The sequence below is a fragment of the Asterias amurensis genome, chromosome 5, assembly GCF_032118995.1.
Source record: "Asterias amurensis chromosome 5, ASM3211899v1".
NCBI classification, from domain to species: domain Eukaryota; kingdom Metazoa; phylum Echinodermata; class Asteroidea; order Forcipulatida; family Asteriidae; genus Asterias; species Asterias amurensis.
Window position 1 is genome coordinate 5,245,710 of NC_092652.1, and position 23,074 is coordinate 5,268,783.

Sequence of the window (23,074 nt, forward strand, 5' to 3'; positions counted from 1 at the left end):
AGGCAGTAGACACTATTGGTAATTACTCAAAATATTTATCAGAATAAAACCTTACTTGGTAACGAGTACTGGGTAGAGGTTGATAGTATAAAACATGGTGAGAAACCGCTTCCTTTGAAGTGACGTAGTTTTCGAGAAAGCAGTAATTTTCCACGAATTTGATTTCGAGACCTTAATTTAAAAATTTGAGGTTTCGAAATCAAGCATCTGAAAGCACACAACTTCATGTGACAAAAGGTGTTTTTTCTTTCATAGTTATCTCGCAACTCCGACGACCAATCAAGCTCAAGTTTTCACAGGTTTGTCAATTTATACATATTTTGAGATACACCAGGTGAGAAAACTGGTCTTTGACAATTACCAATAGTGTCCAGTGTCTTTAAAATGAAAAGTTTGAATGATATAAACAATGCAGTTGTTGGATAACCCGTAGAGAAAGGAGGATAACCTAAGTTCGCCCCCGACAGTGCGGTGATGTTTACCAGTCATACTGCATTCATCCATACATAGGTGTGTTATCAAAACAGAAATGTCATACAGCCCAAATACAAGGTCAATGGTACACAAACGTTGCAGCTATTTGCGTAACAACAGAGTGCTATTTTACATCAAGATCCTGGAATTCACATGCATGGGTAATTTCAACGTCGTCATACCTCCAGCACAGTTCAGATGATGGGAATACATTGAACATAAAAGCAGCCAGGAAAAGTAGCTGTCCTTTTTGAAGCAGATAAGGTAGGTTGGGATTAATTTGACTCCGTTTATTTCATTTTCATCGAGCTATATGAGTGTCTGATACAGCTTGGTGAAGACCCAGAAAATTTAACAAACTTGTGTTTTGGATGAGAGGTGGGTTTCCGACTGAACTTTATGTACAGTTCTAGAAGAGTCGACTGGTTTTGCTTTTCAAAATGAAACCGCATAGGCTAAGTGAAGCAATGGATAAAACGAAACAACAGTCATGCTCTTGAGGAGTGGGGTGAATTTTAACCAGATTGTTGAAGCAGCAATCTTGTTGGGTTTTACGACAGAATTAAATAGATGAAAAATTAAATCGTTTACCTTCAGTAAACCAAAGTCTGCTTTTACTTTTGTCATCTGACAGGCAAAGCTCTTTATTTCAAGATGGCGGAAGGTGTTACTGAGTCAGTTCATGCCATACTGGGACACTTGGAGTGTTCCATCTGCTGCACTCGTTACAATCAACCCAAAAACATGGATTGCTCACACAGTTACTGCCTCAAATGTCTCCAAGAACTTAAGAAAACTCAAAATCATGACACAAATAAACTAAAGTGTCCTCTGTGTCAGAAAGAAACCATCTTACCACTCGATGGCGTGACTGGATTACAAAGCAACTACCTTCTGATTGCCCTGGTGGAGGAGGTCAACAAACAGGAACAGCTTACACAAGGTGAAGAGTCAAAGGTCATGTGTCAGGCTTGTGATGAGGAAAACGCGGCAATTTCACGATGTTTGAATTGTGAACATTATCTCTGTCTGGAGTGTCAGAAAGCACACCAACGTTTAGCTGCACTGAAGAATCACGAGATCAAAACTTTGGCTGAATTGCAAGAAGTTGATGAAACCCAAACTGAATCAAAGATGAACATCTCAAGATGTGACATCCATCCCATTCAAGAGCTCTGCCTCTACTGTATGACGTGTGAGCAACTCACTTGTAAACTCTGTGCCGTTCAAGAGCATAAACAGCCAATGCACAATCTGACTGATTTGTTAACAGCTGTTGAAATTTGTGAAACTGAAGCAAGAAAGGATGCCTCACAAGTGCACAAAAGCAAATTCAAAATAGCTGCAATGCGCACGAGACTGGGCAGTTTGTTTCATGACACAAACGATCATATTTCTTATCAAACAGAACGGAAAATTGACAAAATCAGACGAGAAGAAGTAAGATTAAAACAAAGTGCCAAATTGATGTACCAAAAAAAGGATAAGCAATTGGCAAAACTGCAATTTGCAGAGGAGACACTGTTGCCCATTGGCAGCACAATGACTAATGCGAATCGTCTGGAACTTCTTCACAAATATGAACACGATGTCTTTGTACGTGAACATCAAGAAGAAGAGTTGACCTATGACCTCTCTTTTATTGGTTTCTGCGAAGTTGAGAATGAAGTTGAACTTGGGACGCTTCTTAACAAAGAAAAATGGGAATTAATGTGTGAAGTGGAACTGTATGCTGACCATTTGTTATCCTATTCCACCGGTGAGATTGTAGCTGTATTGGGTTCACAAATTCAGATACTGCGCCAAATTGGCAAAGATTTTAAAATAGTTTCACAAAGTTGGTGTACAGATATATCCAGACCCACTGCTATTGCAGTAAACAATGAAGACCATCTCATTGTTCTAGACAATCCTAATGTCAAGACATTGAACAAGGAGTTTCAGCTTCTTCATCAGTTCACTCCAGGTAAAAAGTCTGGCAGTGAACCCACATGCCTTGCAGTAGATGAGAACAATCTGATAGCAGTGGGTTATAAAGACAAGGGAGGGGTTACTTTACACAACCCCGATGGATCCCTCATCAGAACACTGTATGCTGATAAGTACATGGCCATGAGTAACCAGAGAATCATTTATACTAGCAATAAGAAGCTCATATCTGTTGATTACGAGGGTTATAATAAAAATGAAACCACATACGATGGGAGTGGAGGGTTATGTTTTGACACAGCAGGCGATATTTATGCACTTTATCCGAAAAGAATCCAACATCTGAGTGCAGATCTGGGCACACAAGTTGAATGGATCGATGTCAATCAGACTAACGTGAACAAAATCATGTTTACCCGAAAGGGTAGTTTAGTATTAGCAACACTTTGGGCTAATTATTATTTAATGTATGAAAGGCAACCTAGTACCCTTTTTATTTATCACAGAATCATGACACGTTAAATGAAAACCCATAATTTCATAAAGACAACACGATCTCCGAAAAGAATTCCAGTAAACACATTGATTGGGAGTAGCAATGATCAACATTTCCAGATTTCAGATTGACAACGTTACAATAGCAGACACAATTTGTAATAATGTACATGAAGACCAAGAAGAATACTTCACCTATAATGACCTTTAATGAAGTTTAGAGCGAGATTGAATTGGGGAAACTTCTGCACATAGAATTGAAGAGTGTAGTGGAACTTGAACTTGATGAAAAGCTGTTTCATTATATTATGTAGATCGATATAGCTGTAAACAGCTGTCAACAAATAGCTGTCAACAAATAGAAATGAAAAATGTTCTCGTTTTTATATTTTTTAAAATTCAACTGATCTGTTCGACCCAAATAAAACAAAGTTAAAACAAACATAAACGTCTTGAGACATTCACAAACAAATTACATCATTGTATCCTGTATTTAGGATTAATATTGGATTATAAAGGATTCCTCAGTGTAGCCTACATAAGATAAGTGTGGTCATAAACACAACACTCACTTCATACGACCCGGGCCCAATTTCATTGCCCTGCTTCTGCCAAATTCTGCCCTTACGGTCACGACTCCCAGCTTACGTCTTGTAAGCGTAGACTACCGTGGAGTTCGCACGCGCGGAAGCCAAAATTCGCCGCTAACCCGTGAAGTACCCTTGCCGTAAGCACAGAATTCCCTGCTTCCGTAAGCGCCGATTCTGTGCTTACGGTAAGCAGAGCCATGAAATTGGGCCCCAGTTTTGATTAATACCAGAACCGAAAGGTATCAAAATGTAAGGAATTTATTTCAACATAATAAGAAATTACATATTATGTAGATCTATCTCTCTCTCCACAATGTCTCATGATAAAAAGATGTTAATTTGTTGTCCTCTTGTTCTATGAAGAGGCAACTATGTAGTTCAAATTACACCAAATAAAAGCCGTCTTTGATGAGGAACAATCAACAGTGTGATAACAAGAAACAACTTATCTCCATTCACTGGAGATTCTGTTTCAAACCTAAAACAAAAAACTATTCGCTGTATAAAATGTGCTTTATAAAACTAATCTAAATGTTTGAGAGTATGAACTTTTTATGACCACAGTAGTATCCTGTAGGCATGACAAAGCATGCTTTGTGTAATCACGTGTAAAAAAAAAACAGAGAAAGAGAGAAGTTCGATTAATATTACTTATAAAGGTTTTTTGTAAATAGTATGCTTAATATTATAATTATTTTACTCAGTCCACCAGAATTCTTAATCAAATGCATTCTATGGATTTGTTTCGAACACAAAACTTTTTTTTCGGGGAAAGTCATTTGATCGTGAAACTGTTGTACATAATTATTGCAAAACAGGCCTACTCAAGAATAGTCTCCTGAAACTTTCTTTGTAATTATTTTGATTTATTGCTGGGTAAATATAGGCAGCAGACACATTGGAGGCAATATTTTATATTGAAAAAAAAAAAAAAAAAACATTAAGCATGTTCACTTAATACTATGATAAATTAACAGGTTGGTTGATGGTGTTTTAGTTGACATTAATTAAGATGGTTTTAAAGAATGTATTTTTATATTATGAACTAATGGAGCAAAGACGTACCGCTTAGGACACTTCAACTAAACACATTAATTTCTAGGATATTTCATTCCATACGTAAACTTCATGCTATCATACAAGAACAACATAAGCCTTTACACATTTTACTTTAGTCATTATTTGTCCCGTGACTTTGTTTTGTTTCACATTTCACTAAAAAATAGTGAAAAACACCGTCACTGGTTTCACTGTTTTAAAAGCATTACATGGGGGATTAATATTATAAATGGTGTGTTTTTGGTTGTGTTTGTTTTTACCCATACACCGATGTGTGTTAGCACTGTATACTCAGTACTTTCTATTGTTACTATTGTTTTGTTCTCAGTCTATTAATATAGAAAAATGTGGTATGTGTTCCATGTTACATTATGTATTTTAGATGTGTATATTCACCCAATGTCTGGACTCTACACATGTCATTTACGTTTAGGAAAACATGACAACTGTGACTTGAAATATCTTTACATTTTTTTCCAGAAATTCTTTTTTGTTAACACTGTAAATATTGTAACTTGAAGTAAAGACAAGTAATGGCTAAATAAATGAAGAAAAAAAAAACTTACACTGACTTCAAAGATCATTTTGTTTCTTGTAAATAATATGGTCCCATGGATGAAACACTGTTTAGTGCAATTTGGCTAAATGAACCCCCCAAAACAACATAAATTACGGTCAAAATTTGTTGACAATATAAAGCTACCTTCTTTCATAAAAATAATGTTCACAGGATTGGTCGTACTAATGAAAATTATTTGTACGCTTCCGGGTTTAGTGAGACGAGAAACCTGGTTGAAACCTTAATAGCCATGTTTTATTCATGTCCATAATGTCTTTTAATATTTTCCTGTTTATTAATTTGTGCGTCAGGAGATTAATAAGATAATAATTAAGTTTACTTTTTTTGAAATCCTCAAGAGTCACTGCTACTTTTTTTTCCTACACGTATTTGAATGTATGTTTTCTTAACCGTTTTTATATTTATTAGTTTGCATTTTTAGGGGAGGAATTGGTATTTAATAAAATGAAAATCAAACATTACAAAAAAACTTTTTATATGCCTAGCCCCCGTAGATAGTGTCAATAAAACCTGTATCCTTGGCCCTAATAGCACCATTGTAATCTAGCAACAGTCCCAACATTTTAGTCTGAAAACATGAAGAAAAAAATGATCACGGTCCAATTTCAGGTTGTAGCTGATTATGCACACAAAGTAACTAAGCACAAACAATCTCGCTTACCACTAGCCAGAATACTTTATACCAGCCAATGTAGCCATTAGATCCTTGGGCGCTGTACTCCTTTTTACTTTTGACTCGGTCAGACAGCACCCAAGTGAAAGCTAGTCTTGGTTTCAAGACCTTCGCATGGACCAATTACAACAACATAATGAGTAGCCTGAACATCTGACGTCACACTTCGAGGCTCATGAATAACGCCAGAGACCTGCCTCCAAACTGGCGTGTATGTTCACCTTTGACCTACATTCATTTCACATAGAGATACGCAGTCAAACTCTATGGATGGTGGACGTGATAGGAGTGTTTGGGCATCTATGAAAAGCTCATGGCACGTTTATCCAATATCATTGTATCCAATAGAATCACTGGATCTGCCAGCAGGGACCTGTCTTTATGCTTGCGGATAAAGACAGGGGCCCAGTCTACATAATGAGTCACTATCCATCGTTGGTAGGTCGCACCAAATGGATCAATTCAAACAACAGAGGGCGTCACTACTTGGTTCGATTTCTAGCTTCGTCAACAAAAGGGTACACGATTTTAAAATTTTAGCAGGGGTAGCTCGGACGCAAACTTTGAACACTGCGCGATCTTTGTCATATTGTTTGTAACGCAAACTGTGTAGCTCCTGTACATTTTGTATCCCAGCCGCGCAATTTCTGGATATATAGGCACACTTCAGTTAAAAAAATTGCGCACATGCAAACTTCAAAACAGGCTTGCGCAAAATTTCAAAAAGGACCATCTTTAAAGATTGCGCTCAACAACTCTGGTCTAACCTGTCATGTATTGCACTATTTTTGACTCCTGTCGTGCTTGAACTTTGGTTTAGCAATTATGTATTATGTTGTTCAGCAAATGTATAGGAACGACTTGAACATCATCTTGAAAACACAAAAAACTAACTAACAAACAATTACTTCAGTTACTCAATTACCTTTCGGATTCAGCCCGTGACCACTCTCCTGACAGTTCCATTGCCGCCCACCACTTCGTCAAGTAAACAGTGTGGAGCACACGTGCGCGGATAAACAGATACCCACCTAAGCTTAGCATCAGATAGTGCTCATGGAGTCTGGGTGTCTGGCTTTCATGTCATCAACTACAAAAAGAGGGCGCCATTCAGCAAAAAAAAACGTTTGTGCGATGAATTACTGTTACTACTGGAACCATTTTGTACTATACGCACCAGTTTAATTACTCTTTCTAATAATATTACGTGACAGTAACTGATTCTACTGAGCTTTAAAGGGGGTAACATTCAAATAACCATGTAAAATGCCTGTACGCCCCTCTGATACGACCTCAGGCACGAAAGTTAATTCAGCATGTAAAGGTTTTAAAGGCAGTGTATGGTAATAATTAATTAAATAATTATTAGCATAACACCCTACTTGGTAACGAGTAATACGACAAAGGCCCGAAGTTATGACGGGAAAAAAACAAGAAAGACAATGTGAAAATCAGCTGATTTTTTATCAGTGTCTACTTGCTAAGAGGGCCGCCAAAAATGTCCACAGTATATTGACAAGAAAGTCCAATCCATCCACGTTAAGAGAGATGACAGCGGGTACCAACCGCATCTCTTACCATAGTTTCCAAACGGACATCAATCCTCAGAGATCTGGGAAACGGGGCTCGTGCAAGAATCGTTTTTCAGCTTCAAATGTTTCAGTTGAAACAAATTTTCAAACCATAACCTCGAAGGGAATCCTTTCTTAAAATAGATTTTACATCAACGGCTGCATTTTTTTTCTTGTAAGCTGTTATGGTCAATGGTCATTAATGTTTTGAAGTATTTACACATCTATGAACCTACCTAGTTACCGGTATGTATACTCTAGTTATTTTAAGGATGTCAAAAGTCAATGGATATTGTTGGCAAACTGCTCTTTATTGAAAGGCTGAACCATTCGCTACAGTTTGTTTCATGATCGCTGTTTTGAGTTGTAAACATTTTGTATCAGACTTCTCAATCAGGTATGGGACTCATTGTACTAATTATTGTAAAACAAATTAAATACAACTTGGAAAAGAATATGTGTATATACTGTAATTGTACCTTTGCAGACAGCTCCCTAGAATCATGTTGAAAAAGCATCAATGAACGAAAAAGATCCTAAAATATAAGTGAGTTTGGACAAAAGTTTTGTCAATGTAAATAACGTAGCCTGCACATTTCTAACAGGGTGTATATAGGCTGTATAAAAGCCAATTACCAAGACTGGGGGTTTCCTTAGATAGTTTGGGAGACCTACAGTTTCCTATTCTGGGCCCTACAAATGTCAACGCAGTAGACTAAGTTTACATTATTATTGTGTTCGTGCGGTTAATCTGTTTTTAAACTTAAACATGTAAATAATAATTGACAATTTGAAATGCTTTATTTGCCGACTGACCCGGGCTCAAAAAAGGCTCTTCAGTAAACCGAAGCATCCCCGCAACCCCGAGGATTCAAACATGGTTCTCTTCTCGATTCTATCACAAAGTCAGTTGGTTTGAGAACTTTGGACTTACTGTGTTCATGTAACCTACAGTCACACCACTATACGGTTGATGCAAGCTGTAAAACAAACAATCCCATGATGTTGATCCAAGTATGGGGTCACAAGAGGTCAAGTTGATAATATGTGACAAAGTTAAACTAGCAGATCAAGTTGTGTCATTAGAGTTTTTGTTTTTTATACTACAGCGATTCACATCTCCAAGTTTCAATACACACATCATACAACCATCATGTTTATATTTATCTATCAATTAGTCATGTTTTAACGAAACGAACGAACAATTCATATGTTTCACAGAGATTGCTTGCATCTTTTTAGCATGTTTTTTTTTTTTAAATGCCAATCGACATAACAAAAATAAATTGTATGTACTTCAATTTGCTCATTATGAGCCTCTGTCAATCTGGCAGAACTATTCCTTTACTTGTGAACGTGTGTTACCAGTGTGGTCATATTTCCCCTCACAATAACCAATGTTGTATTTCGCCTTTAACACACTTCAAAAGCCAGCAATCTATAAATAGAGCTGGGAAATTACAGACATGAGCAACATATGCAGACACTCCCATAGCCCCAGTAGTTTCAACCAGAGTGCGTATAAGCTCACACTGTTAACATCAGCGACAAGACATAGATGACTAATACACCAAGAAAGGGAGATAACTGTGTTCAGAAAAAAGGACTTGATTCTGTCTCAAAGATAAGTCTTCGCTGAGGAAAGAGTGGAAATTTCAATCACCATTTCTTCACATCAAAACATCAATTAGTGTACAAATGCCTTTGAATGGAAAGACAATTTTTGTGCAAATTTATTTGTATCAGCATTTCTTAAAAGGACTCTGATATCCACAGGGATTGTTTGCGTTTAGTTGGAACCAACTGTTTGTTTCAATACTTTAGTTGGAGGACTTGTAGGTATATCCAATGAAACTTACCTGTGGAAATTTCTTTTTAAAAGGTGTGGCTGCATTTTTTACATTTTCCTGGAAATTTGGAGCCGCGGTTATACCCACAGAGGAACTTACAATAATCTGCAATTGGATAACACAATCTGAGAAACGTAAAGGTCATAGTAAGGCTTCTCAGTTTCAAACTTGTCTGGGAACAAAAAGTGATAAATGTTTCGCAGTACTTCGAAGTGAAAAGTTTCTCAAATGCATTATACATTCCAAAGCTGCGGTACTTCTTACCAAGTAAGCTTTTATTGCCATTAATTCTCATTACCGAAGGTTTACAGACCCTTTAAAAATTCAGTAAGATTTATTTCAATGCTGTCATACAATACAAAATACAATAAATATGCACATTTATGTCGAAGTTACAAAGCAATATAGTATGAGGTATATGATATATTACGTACACAATGGTTCACTAACAAGCAGCAACTTAACGACAACATTTAGGTTTTAGGTATAGGTCTTATAGCTAGCCCACCTGTTTGAGCTGGTAATGGCTCTCTTTCAACATCGGTCCCATCACAGTTATGGCGACTGTGATGAGACAAATGTTAAAAGAGAGCCATTAACAGCTCAACAAGGTGGGTTAGGCCTTCTTAGCAAGGTGTTTTTGTTCCCTAACCTATGGACAGACAAACTTTTAGTACGGTAAAAGCAAACACCACGTTATCCCGGGTCGAATTAACACAAAGGGCATCACAGGTTATCGCTTCTTTTTTATCCTAGTTTGTTTTCAACCTATTTATATTTATTTAATTTTTTTGACACAATTTCTGTAGTTGAGTTGATTGCTCTTAAGTGACCAGGCAGCCACATTTGAAAGTGTTGGTGTGAAATAAAGGGAATAGGTTTATAAACATCCATGGTTTATAAACGACCATTTGGTTCTTTTCAGAATCACCACAAGTGTTCTAGAAAGACTGCTGCAAACCTTACTAAAAGAACTTTTCCATTTTGCAAAACTCTAAATCCTCCTCGTATTTAAATCTTAAAATATCTTGTTTTTAAAGCCGTAAAAAACACGTATGACAACTCAAACTTGCAGTTAACTATCCTGGTTTTAAAATTAATCATTGAACATGTTTGTGAATTTTTTTTTTACTTCTAAAGACTTTGAAATACGAAAATTTTAGTGCATAGTGTCGAAAAAAGCGCCACCCAAACTATGGGATTGCAAAATAACAGAGAGGCTGCTAACAGTTACGAATAGCTAAATGTATGCGTATGTGTATCCGTTCGCGTGCGAAACCTTCCTGATATACCATAACTGGTAATTACGTTTTACATGCTAAAACCGAGACCATTGTTTTACTCATTTCTCAAAAACTACAGCACCTCAGCAAGTAATATTTGAAGGGAAGCTTTCCTTAATCATTATCTTCAAACTGTTGAAGTGTAATGTAAATCTGTGGACATTGTGTTTTGTGTCACAAAAAGTACAAAATAATGCTTTAAATTTGTTTTCAAAATGTTTTTCTATATCTCGTTAAAAATCTCTTCAGATCACAATTTCAAGATGGCGGAAGGAGTTTCAACAGATCCACTGCTCAGTAAGGTCATCCTTGGACACTTGGAGTGTTCCATCTGCTGCACTCGTTACAATCAACCCAAAAACCTGGATTGCTCACACAGTTACTGCCTCAAATGTCTCCAAGAACTAGAGAAAACTCAAAATCCTGACACTAATAAACTAAAATGTCCTCTGTGTCAGAAAGAAACCGTCTTACCACTCGATGGAGTGACTGGATTACAAAGCAACTACCTTCTGATTGCCCTGGTGGAGGAGGTCAACAAACAGGAACAGCGTCCACAAGGTGAAGAGTCAAAGGTCATGTGTCAGGCTTGTGATGAGGAAAACGCGGCAATTTCACGATGTTTGAATTGTGAACATTATCTTTGTCTGGAGTGTCAGAAAGCACACCCACGTTTAGCTGCACTGAAGAATCACGAGATCAAAACTTTGGCTGAATTGCAAGAAGTTGATGAAACCCAAACTGAATCAAAGATGAACATCTCAAGATGTGACATCCATCCCACTCAAGAGCTCTGCTTCTACTGTATGACGTGTGAGCAACTAATCTGCAAAGTATGTGCAAAACAGCACCGGGCACCAATTCACACGATCGTTGATCTAAAGAGTGCTACTGAAAAAAGCATTCAAGAAATTATAGATGGTGCTTCTCAGCTAGATAGAAGTAGTTATAAGTTAACCAGTAGGTTAGAGCTTTTATTACATAATCTTGGTATCATGATCAAGGAAACAAAGAGGCAAATTTCTGAAAAAGCAGAGAGAGAAATTTCCAAGATCAGAAACATGGAGAAAAACCTTTTGCAAGAGGCTTCAGATGCAGGCATTAGAAAGGGTAAAATATTAGCAAAACTTATTTTTGCAAAGGAGTCACTAAAGATAGTACAATCTTCAAACACAGCTTACGAGAGCCTAAAAATCCTTAAGAACAGACAAAAACATCTTCATGACTACAGCAACATAGATGAAGAAGAAGCTGAAGCTTTGACGTATAATCTGTCCTTCCTAAGTTTCAAGGAAAGTAAAGATGGGATGAAAGGTGAGATGGGGACACTTTTACTGAAAGAAATTTGGGGGGAAATGTTGACAGCCAAAGTTGGTGGGAAACGTATTGGAGCATTTTCCACAGACTGTATGATTGTAATGGGCCAAGAAGATGCAACACTCACAATAATGAAACCAGATGGAAACATTTTGCAAACTTATGGTAAGTCATGGCTCAGTGGTAACTTAGAAAACCCCAATTCACTTGCTGTGAATAAAGACGACAATGTTATTATCTTGGATTGTCCCAATGTCAAAACATTTGCATCAAACTGTCGGCTTCTTCATGAGTTCACTCCAGGTAAAGAGTCTGACAGTGAACCCACATGCCTTGCAGTAGATGAGAACAATCTGATAGCAGTGGGTTATAAAGACAAGGGAGAGGTTTCTCTACACAACCCCGATGGATCCCTCATCAGAACACTGTCTGCTCCAGGGATTGATGAATACATGGCCATGGGTAACCAGAGAATCATTTACACCAGTCCTAATGAGAGTGCACTTATGTGTTTTTATTTAAATGACACAAAATGTCAGACACTCTTTAGATATGTAGATGCCACTCCGTATGGGATTTGTTGTGACAAAGTTGGTGATGTCTATGTTGTATATGAGGGTGAACCAAAACCTGATATTAATGTATTCAATAAAGTGCCTAAAGAGAGCGAAGTCGTCACCACCAGTGCAGTACAGCCGGCTAAGACTAGTGTCGGTATTCGTGCAGTGCAGCAGATTCCTAGCACCTTGTTCGGTTGCGGCCCTCCATCAAGCACGTTTGGGGTCAGTTGCGGCACTCCACCAAGCGCGTTTGGGGTAACTAAACAACAGCTCCCGCAACCCACGCTGCACTGCATTTGCCGTTACAGGTTTGGTACTGACCCCACAATCCTAGCCCGTTCTAATGATACCTTCCATGACGTCACATACACTCCCCGTGGTCGCCTTGCAGTGGTTGGCGAGAACTGCACAAAGTTATATCAAAGAGTCTAGTAAAATATCAGACCGGAAAACAATTCTCAAGACTCTTGTTATTTGGTTAAGAGCAAGGACAACTTGCTCTTTGGGTAAAGTTAGCCGGAGAGAGTTAAGTATACCGCCATCCCGGTACCATGACTGGCTTCCTTTTAACCTCGAGTAGATTCCCGCCAAAAAACACTGCGCAATAAAGTGCGCTGCAGAATAGAGCGCTACAAAAAAAGCGCAGTCCCCATTGATCTATTATTGAAGTCGCTGGACTCAGTTCCTCTACTAAATAGCAATCTAAACCAATCGGGGCATAGTGTTTCCTTTAGGGACATGATAAGTGGCAGATTTCGTGAAATCAACATTTCAAGAATTTAGGGTTTTTCTCCTTGTTGCAAAGCGGTATCCCCTCCTGTTGCATACGTTGTCTTTGTTCATGCTGTTGAATGTTGTTTTAAACGTTGATTGTTTTAACCGTATGTGTGATCATGCTGCTGTAGATCCTTCATGTTGTATTGACTTGTATTTTTGGGGTTGAACAAATAATTGACTAGAGTGGGATTCGAACCAACGACCTCCGGATTACACATTAATCCGGAGGTCGTTGGTTCGAATCCCACTCTAGTCAATTCTTTGTTCAACCCCAAAAATCATTTCAAAGTTTACCCAGTCAGTTTCCCTTGTGGTTTATATTGACTTGCATTTTTGTAATAATGGTGTATGTGTCTGCTCTGCTATTTATTCGGTACTTGTTAACTGTTTAAAGATTCTCAAATTGACCCTTGGCTTTGAAAGGTTTTTCCTTTAACCGATTCAATTCAGTTCTATTCAATTCAGTTCAATTTAATTCCATTCAACCTGCACAATTATTGTGGCGGGTATTTTCTTACGCACTCAAACAAGCTTGATGTTTTTAAAATGAGAAACAATACATCTTAGGAACGATTTTGTTGAAAGATTTGTGAATCATTATTTTATGTAAATACAAAAGCAAAGGAGCTCTTAACGAACCATTTGTAAAACAAACTATTCGTATACAGTTAACGCAGTAAACATCCACTTATATTTAACACCATGGCAGACACTATACCTTTAATTATTTTAAAGATTAAAAAAACAATGTTGTTATATAGCATCGCATTTTTGCACAAAAACATAGCTGTATAGTGTCATGTTTCTTTTAAGTATGACAAATTTTATTCAAATTCCGGAAGCTCATATGAGTTATTGTAAATAAACATTTCAGTGTAAATTCTGTAATGACTGGGTATTCAACTATCCTCCTATAATAAACATTAAAAGCTTTGTCTTTTCTGGTAATGAGTATTAGAGAAAACAACTTAATTTACCCATATAACATATTGTTTTCCTAAAACACAAACATGCTCTAGCACTTATAGTCTCATGTAACTCATCGCTCTGTTTATTTTTGTCTTCTAGTTTTTTTGAAAAATGTAAACAAATACAAGTAAACTATAAACTAAAATTCCCTGATGTGATGAAATGACAACAAGTGTTCTTGGTTGACTTGTAAACTGAAACGAGTAGATTGCAATGAATGTAAACATTAATTTGAAGAAGAAAAACAGTGGTTTGTTTACGAGTGGCAATCAAAGTTCACTGTGTAGGTTTGTTTATGAACGTTTACAATTTATTTCTAGTTTTGAGGTTAAAGTCAAGCCTTACAATCACGTATAAAAAATGTACTTTTTATATGCAATAATAATTTGACAAAACATGTTTAGAACAAAGCTTCAATCGAGATGCAAAACTTGTTTGTATGGTCAAATAAACGTTTTTAATAAAGGGTTTCAGAGGAGAGAAAATGGGTAAAAATCTAAACTAATTGCAAACCAAAACCTTTTCTTTGAACATTACAGCATTAGTTTACACCAGCTTCACCACAGAGGGCAGCATTTCAAAACGAAATGCCTGAATAAACCGTTTTGTGTATTGTAAATAATCTACTTGAATGTTAATACTTTGTATCAAGCATTTCGTTACCATGTATTTTTAACTAGGGTGGCAAAGTCAATCATGGGGTGATGTTTTATCAATCATTAGCCCTCCATGTAATCAAGTAAATAATACTGTACTTTTCAAGTAATTGAAATGTTTACCTTAGAAACAAGTAAAATAAAGCTAGCGTGTATCGAATTGAAAAATAGATTCTGTTTTGGTCTTTTCGTGAATATTTCCAAATAATAGCTGAGAACAAAGTATCAAAAAAAATATCAAATAATTACCAATTATTAGCCTAATGTGAGAATGTTCATATCATTTGCGCACGTTCTTTTATTTAAATGTTTGAAAATCTATATCAAATCAACCACAAGTGACCGTAGATTTCTGTTCACGGGATTGGGTAGGGATAAATTGGTCAGCATTTTTTTTTTTTTTTGCGTGACCACACAGACCTCCACTTCCGGTCGAAACGGGCCAAAAACGAAAGTGCCTTGTAGTTCAAAAGTGGTAAAAGTTATGAAGTGGGGAATTTGTTTGTAATCATTTTAAAACGTACACACACGTTTACTGTCAGGTAGGAATCGTGTGTGAAGTTTCAGATCAATGACGTCATCGGGGGTCACGTGACGCGGCATTAAATGTGCATTTTTTGAAGTCGTATAACTGTCGAAGTAATGACGCAACTATGTTGCAACATTGTAGATTGTAAGATATTGGCAAGTTCTCGTGAATTGTGAAATGACCTCATGATGACGTCATCAAATGATTTTTTTTTTTTCCATTTTTGCATTTTTACTACATAAATTGCTGTCTGAACATGGTATATTCCAAATTATTTTTTTATTTATGCCACATTCGGCAAATTGCTTTAAATGCACAACAAATTTAAAACTCAGTTTAGATTTTTTTTTTTTTTTTTTTTTTTTTACGAAACAGCTATGCACAAATGCCATCATGTCTAGTTACAATTTATTTTATTCTAGGGGCAGGGGTGTTTTAAAATGTAAAGTTTGCATAAAACTTATGTGTTAAATTAATGTAAATAATGCAGTTGTAGGATAACCTAGGTTCACCCCCACAGCGCAGTGATGTTTACCAGTCATACTGCATTCATCCATACATAGGTGTGTTATCAAAACAGAAATGTCATACAGCCCAAATACAAGGTCAATGGTACACAAAAGTTGCAGCTATTTGCGTAACAACAGAGTGCTATTTTACATCAAGATCCTGGAATTCACATGCATGGGTAATTTCAACGTCGTCATACCTCCAGCACAGTTCAGATGATGGGAATACATAGAACATAAAAGCAGCCAGGAAAAGTAGCTGTCCTTTTTGAAGCAGACAAGGTAGGTTGGGATTAATTTGACTTAATTTATTTCATTTTCATCGAGCTATGAGCGTCTGATACAGCTTGGTGAGACCAAAAAAACAAAATAAACTTGTGTTTTTGATATGTGGGTTTTGACTGAACTTTATGTTCAGTTCTGGAAGAGTCGATTGATTTTGCTTTTCAAAATGAATCTACATAGGCTAGTGAAGCAAATTGACAAAACGAAAAACAAAAGTGCGCTTTAGGAGCGGGGTGGATGTTGACTGGAATAATTGGGACGGCAGTAAATTGTTGGGTTTACGAGAGAACAGATGAAAATTTAAACCTTTCTCTTTCAATTAAAGGCAGTGGACACTGGTAATTACTCAAAATAATTATTAGCATAAAACCTTAATATTGGTTACAAGTAATGGGGAGAGGTTGATAGTATAAAACATTGTGAGAAACGGCTCCCTCTAAATTAACATAGTTCGAGAAAGTAATTTTTTACGGGTTTGATTTCGAGCCCTCAGATTTAGAATTTGAGGTCTTGAAATCAAGCATCTGAAAGCACACAACTTTGTGTGATAAGGGTGTTCTTTGTTTCATTATTATCTCGCAACTTCGACGACCGATTGGGCTCAAATTTTCACAGCTTTGTTATTTTATGCATATGTTGAGATGTACTAACTGTGAAGAGTAGCCTTTCACATTTACCAATAGTGTCCAGAGTCTTTAACAAAATTTTGCTTTATTTTTGTAACCCGACAGACACAGCTCTTTATTTTAAGATGGCGGAAGGTGTAACTGCAGAGTCAGTGAAGATCAGTCAGGGACACTTGGAGTGTTCCATCTGCTGCACTCGTTACAATCAACCCAAAAACCTGGATTGCTCACACAGTTACTGCCTCAAATGTCTCCAAGAACTTAAGAAAACTCAAAATCCTGACACAAATAAACTAAAATGTCCTCTGTGTCAAAAACAAACCATCTTACCACTCGAGGGAGTGACTGGATTACAAAGCAACTACCTTCTGATTGCCCTGGTGGAGGAGATCAACAAACAGGAACAGCGTTCCCAAGGTGAAGAGTCAAAGGTCATGTGTCAGGCTTGTGATGAGGAAAACGCGGCAATTTCACGATGTTTGAATTGTGAACATTATCTCTGTCTGGAGTGTCAGAAAGCACACCAACGTTTCTCTGCAATGAAGAATCATGAGGTCAAAACTTTGGCTGAATTGCAAGAAGTTGATGAAACCCAAACTGAATCAAAGATGAACATCTCAAGATGTGACATCCATCCCATTCAAGAGCTCTGCCTCTACTGTATGACGTGTGAGCAACTCACTTGTAAACTCTGTGCCGTTCAAGAGCATAAACAACCAATGCACAATCTCACTGATTTATTAACAGCTTTTGAAATTTGTGAAACTGAAGCAAGAAAGGATGTCTCACAATTGCACAAAAGCAAATTCGAAATAGCTGTAATGCGCACGAGACTGAGCAGTTTGTTTCATGAAACAAACGATCATATTTCTTATCATACAGAACGGAAAATTGACAAAATCAGACGAGAAGAAATAAGATTAAAACAAAGTGCCAAATTGATGTACCAAAACAAGGATAAGAAATTGGCAAAACTGCAATTTGCAGAAGAGACACTGTTGCCCACTGGCAGCGCAATGACTAATGCGAATCGTCTGGAAATTCTTCACAAATATGAACACGATGTCTTTGTACGTGAACATCAAGAAGAAAAGTTGACCTATGACCTCTCTTTTATTGCTTTCTGCGAAGTTGAGAATGAGGTTGAACTTGGGACACTTCTTAACAAACAAAAATGGGAATTAATGAGTGAAGTGGAAGCTGATGCTGAGTGTTTGTCATCCTATTCTAACGGTGAGATTGTAGCTGTATTGGGTTCACAAATTAAGATACTGCGCCAGTTTGGCGAGGATTTTAACACAATTTCACAAATTAAGTGTAAAGATATATCCAAACCAACTGCTATTGCAGTAAATAATGAAGACCATCTCATTGTTCTAGACAATCCTAATGTCAAGACATTGAACAAGGAGTTTCAGCTTCTTTATCAGTTCACTGTAGGTGAAGCGTATTACATTAAACCAACATGCCTTGCAGTAGATGAGAACAATCTGATAGCAGTGGGTTGTGTTATGCGACACCCTGAAGACTTTGAAGACACAGGAGTGGTTTCTCTATACAACCCCGATGGATCCCTCATCAGAAAACTGTATGCTTCAGGGATTGGTATAAAGAACATGGCCATGAGTTACCAGAGAATCATATATACTGCCGAGAAGAGGCTCATATTTGTTGATTATGAAGGTAATACGATTTTGGAACCCCAAATAAACGAATGTATTGACGGGTTATGTCGTGACACAGCAGGCGATATCTTTGTACTTTATCCTAAAAGAATTCAACATCTTAGTGCAGATCAGGGCAAACATGTTGAATGGATCAATGTCAATCAGACGAATGTGAACAAATTCACATTTACCCATAAGGGTAAGTTAGTAACTGGGGGAGATCGTATCCTATATATTTATCACAGAGTCTTGTAACTGTCGTATAACGTTGGATCTTGTACAGTTTTAATGCTGTTTAGCACCGGGCTCTATTAGTGTACTGATAACGATTCCGAAGCACACAAAACAAGTTCAACAGGTAGATTTCTAGTGTTCAACGTCTTTATTGGCGACTCACTCTCACAAAATAGAGGCAGCGCCTCAAAGCAGTGGGAACTGGAACTTGTACAGAAAGACTCAAAACAGACGTAACCCGAACAGACCGGTAACAGACCGGGAAAAGACCCCTGAATAAGTATAAAACAAGGGTTTAAATACACACATAAGTTAAAAGAACTCATACACAATACATCACACTGCAGCCAGTACAAACTATAGTTCAGACATAAGATACACTAGCGGGATGCCGCGCTTCGCGCGGCACCCCGCTAGATGATGCACAAATATTCGAAATGTAATGTGGGTGAGGGTGTTATACGCCTCTCTTAATATATATGCATGGCGTCATCATTCTAACCCAAAATGAAGCTATTGCGCACGTCCGCCACTACTTGCAGTGGCTGCGCCCACCTCGTTTTGGGTTAGACGACGTACCTTATGCATACTTCTAGAAACTATAAGGCTCCCCCGTGAGCCTTATAGGGGTCTAATATTTTGGGCCTCCTAACGCTATACGTTGTTCAAATCAGCGTTGATAGGTGCATTTTTTACGACCGTTAGCCAGCAACAACTAAAATTTCTTTTGTACTACACTACCAAAACTTTTCACACACACTCAATATACATTCATAATGCTTGCATTTCTTTTTTGTTGAGTGAAATTAAAAAACATCGTCAAAAAATGTAATTTTTTGCTCGGTACTCACTGTTGTTTTTCTGCCGCATCGCGCCAGCCTACTACATGTAGATCGACGAACTGCCGAGCCGCGGCCAAGTCGAACTTTGAAAGCGGTGTTACAAGGCAGTGCAGCAATGCGTGGGTGCTGTCCGTTTACAATACCCACCGTTCACGCATAAAGCTTGCACGCACTGTGGCGGCCGTATTGGATTTGGGATTTTGAGGCATTATGGGACATTTTGCCTCGATCGAACATTGAACACACGTACGTGCAAGTAGTTTCAAGTCCTAGTCGTGAGTTTGTACGTTTCGAAAAAAGGTTCATTTCTTGCGTTTTTCCGGCAATGTCGACCACATTTATTGCTGCTGATGTATTGCTGCTTGAGGCAGCAAAACAACTAAAAATGGGGTCAGTTTGCAAAGTGGTCCGGTCCGACGTCTTTTCCAGCTCTGTGCAGTGAACACTTCGAGCCGCCGTGCTTCAAATATCGCGCCTCGATTGACGTCACGAACAGCGCCCTCTCGGGTCGGGCCTACTTTTAAATTTTTTAATAAAATGGAAACTAAATTTTTAGAACCTTAGTTAACTGTTTATTCATATTTTATTCATCAAAACACATATTTTAGTGACAAAAGCTTTTATCTTGACAAAATACCACTTCCAGGTGACTTTAAATTGTCAGGCAGTTCTTTTTTTTCTGACTGCCATCTGTACATACTATGCTAGGTTTTGTTTTTTTAAAGATTGTACATCCACATTCAGATATAAAAACATTACCTGCGCCGCAAGAATTGGCTTCGATTCGGCTTCGATTCTTACCAGAACTTATAAAGGGACACGTTTCCTTGATTCGGAAGAGTTGGTCTTTAAAAAGCGTTTGTAACCGCTTGTTATATAAAATGCAAAAATGGGTAGAAAGATGTTTTAAAAGTAGAATACAATGATCACACACAAATACGCCTCGAAATTGCGTGTTTTTTTTTTACATCGTCGACTAACACGGTCGGCCATTAACGGGAGTCAAATGGCTCCAAGTGACCCCAAGTGTCCCCGACTGATCTTCACTGACTCTGCAGTAACACCTTCCGCCATTTTGAGTTGTTGATCTACAGAATGTTAAAGATAAATTTTGTGTAGATCATTGTATTCCACTTTTACAACATCTTTCTAACCATATGCATTTTATAACAAACGATTTTTATAGACCAACTCGTCCGATCCAAGGCAACGAGTCACTTTAATAAGATATGCATAAAGTAAGGGTTTCGTACAAAACATAACCAAGAGATAATGAAGATGTAGATATGACTCCCACATGGACTCATTAAACACGATATTAGTTTAATCTTATTATCTTTTTTGTTGTCAAAAATTGCACTGTACTATGAAGAGGCAATTTATTGGGTCAGATTACACCAAATAAAAGCCGTGCTTGATGAGAAACTATGAACATTATGATAACAAGAAACACCTTATCTCCATTCTGTGAATATTTTGTTTCAAACTAAAACCAAACAACTCTTGCTTTGCATGAAATAGGCTTTATCAAACTAATCTAAATGTTTGTGACGTGAAATGTGCATGCCTTGCCATTAGTGGTGCGTAATCAACGATGAGCTTCCCTGGGTCGACCCCGGTCTGCCCCTGGTACGTTCGAATAGCTTTGACGTCATATGTGTTGTATGTGTTCATGTTGTTCATCCTACGTTTGTAACGACTTGCATTCTTGCATCAGCCGTCGATTTCACAAAACTCTTCCTAACTTAAGACTAATCTTAGGACTTAGGACGAGTCCATACCCTGCACTGTAGCATGCAGACCTTAAGATTAATCCTAAGTTGTTATCTCGTCCTACCTCGAGATAAGATGAGTCCCGACTCTTTGTGAAATCGACCCATGGTGTTTTTGTTTGCTGGTTGTTTACAAACAATTGCTGTTCATGTTGTTAAAGATTCGCAAATTTACCCTTGGCTGTGATGTGTTGTTTTATGTATATCCTTAAAATGATTGTAGACAGTTACCAAGTACTTGTTGATGCTAATTTATGATGAGTAATTATAAAACGTGTCCAGTACCTTTAAAGGATTTGAAACACTTTGATGTATACAGAGTAAGTAAAACTGAAAACCATAAGGATTGTTAACGAAACATTTATAAACATATTATTTGTATACAGTTAACCATTAAACATCTACTTATATTTTATCGGCTGTCAGACAGAACGTTGGTTAGTCTATGTTTAGAGTGTAATGAATTCAAAGACTTTAAAGGAACACGTTGCCTTGGATCGGACGAGTTGGTCAAAACAAAAGCGTTTGTAACCGTTTTCTATAAAATGCATATGGTTGGAAAGATGTTTTAAAGTAGAATACAATGATCCACACAAGTTTGCCTCCAAATTGCGTCGTTTTCCTTCTACTGTGCGAACTAACATGGTCAGCCATTTATGGGAGTCAAAATGTTGACCCCCATAAATGGCCGACGTGTTAGTCGACGAGGTAAAAGGAAAACCACGCAATTTCAAGGCATGTTTGTGTAGATCATTGTATTCTACTTTTACAACATCTTTCTACCCATATGCATTTTATAAAAAACGGTTACAAACGCTTTTCAAAGACCAACTCGACCGATCCAAGGCAACGTGTTCCTTAAAACAATTTGGTTATAATACAGCATGGTATTGCACAGTAGCTGTATATGTGACATCATTTATAAAGCTCATATGATTGTTGTACATAAACATTTCATTGTTAATTCTGTAATAGATGAGTTTTCAACCATCCACATAGTCAAATTAAAAACTGTATGTTATTGTTGTCTCGTATGAAGTAAAAGAAGAAACTAATTAATTGATCTATATGAAAGGTTTTCCTAAACAAACAAAAAATATGCTAAAGATATTGTCTCGAGTAACGCACCTTTCTTTTTTCTGTTTTCTTTCTTTTTCATGAAACTGGCAGCGACACAAAAGCAGTGGACACTATTGGAAATTACTCAAAATAACATCTTGCATAAAACCTTACTTGGCAACGAGTAATGGGGAGAGGTTGATAGGAATAAAACATTGTGAGAAACGGCTCCCTCTGAAGTGACGTAGTTTTCCACGAATTTGAATTCGAGACCTCAGATTTAGAATTTAAGGTCTAGAAATCAAGCATCAGAAAGCACACAACTTCGTGTGACAAGGGTATTTTTTTTTCTTTCATTAATATTATCTCGCAACTTCGATGACCGATTGAGCTCAAATTTTCACAGTTGTTTTTATGCATTATGTTGAGATACACCAAGTGAGAAGACTGGTCTTTGACAATTACCAATAGTGTCTAGTGTCTTTTAAATGCATGAAAACCGTCATCTAGATTAGCCTGCGGGGAGACAAGGGGAGACTCCGGAAGGCACTTTTTTTCTTTTTTTTATTACTGAAAACTGTTTAGGCCAATTCCGCTGAAACTTCATGTAGTCCTCAATAAAACCTTCTAGTTTGACATTCTAAAGTCACCTTTAACATAGCCTTGATCAAGGCTGTTGACGTACTGTTCCCCGGCCCGGTTCGCGGCACATACACAAATGTACATTACCATACATTGTACAGCGAGAACAGTATAGCGTAGTCGTGA

General features: G+C 37.4%; 2 protein-coding genes across 5 annotated transcripts in view; both read left to right on the plus strand.

Moving 5' to 3' along the window:
• The window catches only part of LOC139937034 (uncharacterized), a 49,863-nt gene extending 36,543 nt beyond the window's left edge, over positions 1 to 13,320 (plus strand). For 2 of the 3 annotated variants that reach the window (XM_071931989.1, XM_071931990.1), the window contains one exon: positions 10,754 to 13,320. In XM_071931989.1, the coding sequence (XP_071788090.1) occupies positions 10,768 to 12,813 (2,046 nt within the window). In that variant the 5' untranslated portion in view covers positions 10,754 to 10,767 and the 3' untranslated portion in view covers positions 12,814 to 13,320. Of the gene's footprint in view, positions 1 to 8,874; positions 8,994 to 10,751 lie in introns of those variants that run through there. The other variant, XM_071931991.1, reaches the window with a different exon arrangement.
• LOC139937037 (uncharacterized) lies at positions 677 to 21,723 on the plus strand. 2 transcript variants are annotated; one of them, XM_071931999.1, is made up of 2 exons: positions 677 to 738; positions 16,838 to 21,723. In XM_071931999.1, exon 2 carries the CDS (start codon positions 16,858 to 16,860, stop codon positions 18,652 to 18,654), a length of 1,797 nt encoding a protein of 598 aa, XP_071788100.1. In that variant the 5' UTR covers positions 677 to 738; positions 16,838 to 16,857; the 3' UTR covers positions 18,655 to 21,723. The 2 variants fall into 2 exon arrangements, with proteins under 2 accessions (XP_071788100.1, XP_071788099.1); XM_071931998.1 differs by lacking the exon at positions 677 to 738 and adding an exon at positions 15,957 to 16,103.
• The last annotated feature ends 1,351 nt before the right edge of the window (positions 21,724 to 23,074 follow it).

What these genes read in the sequence shown, in the direction of transcription:
- LOC139937037 (XM_071931999.1), top strand. Translation starts at nt 16,858, where the DNA reads ATGGCGGAAGGTGTAACTGCAGAGTCAGTGAAGATCAGTCAGGGACAC.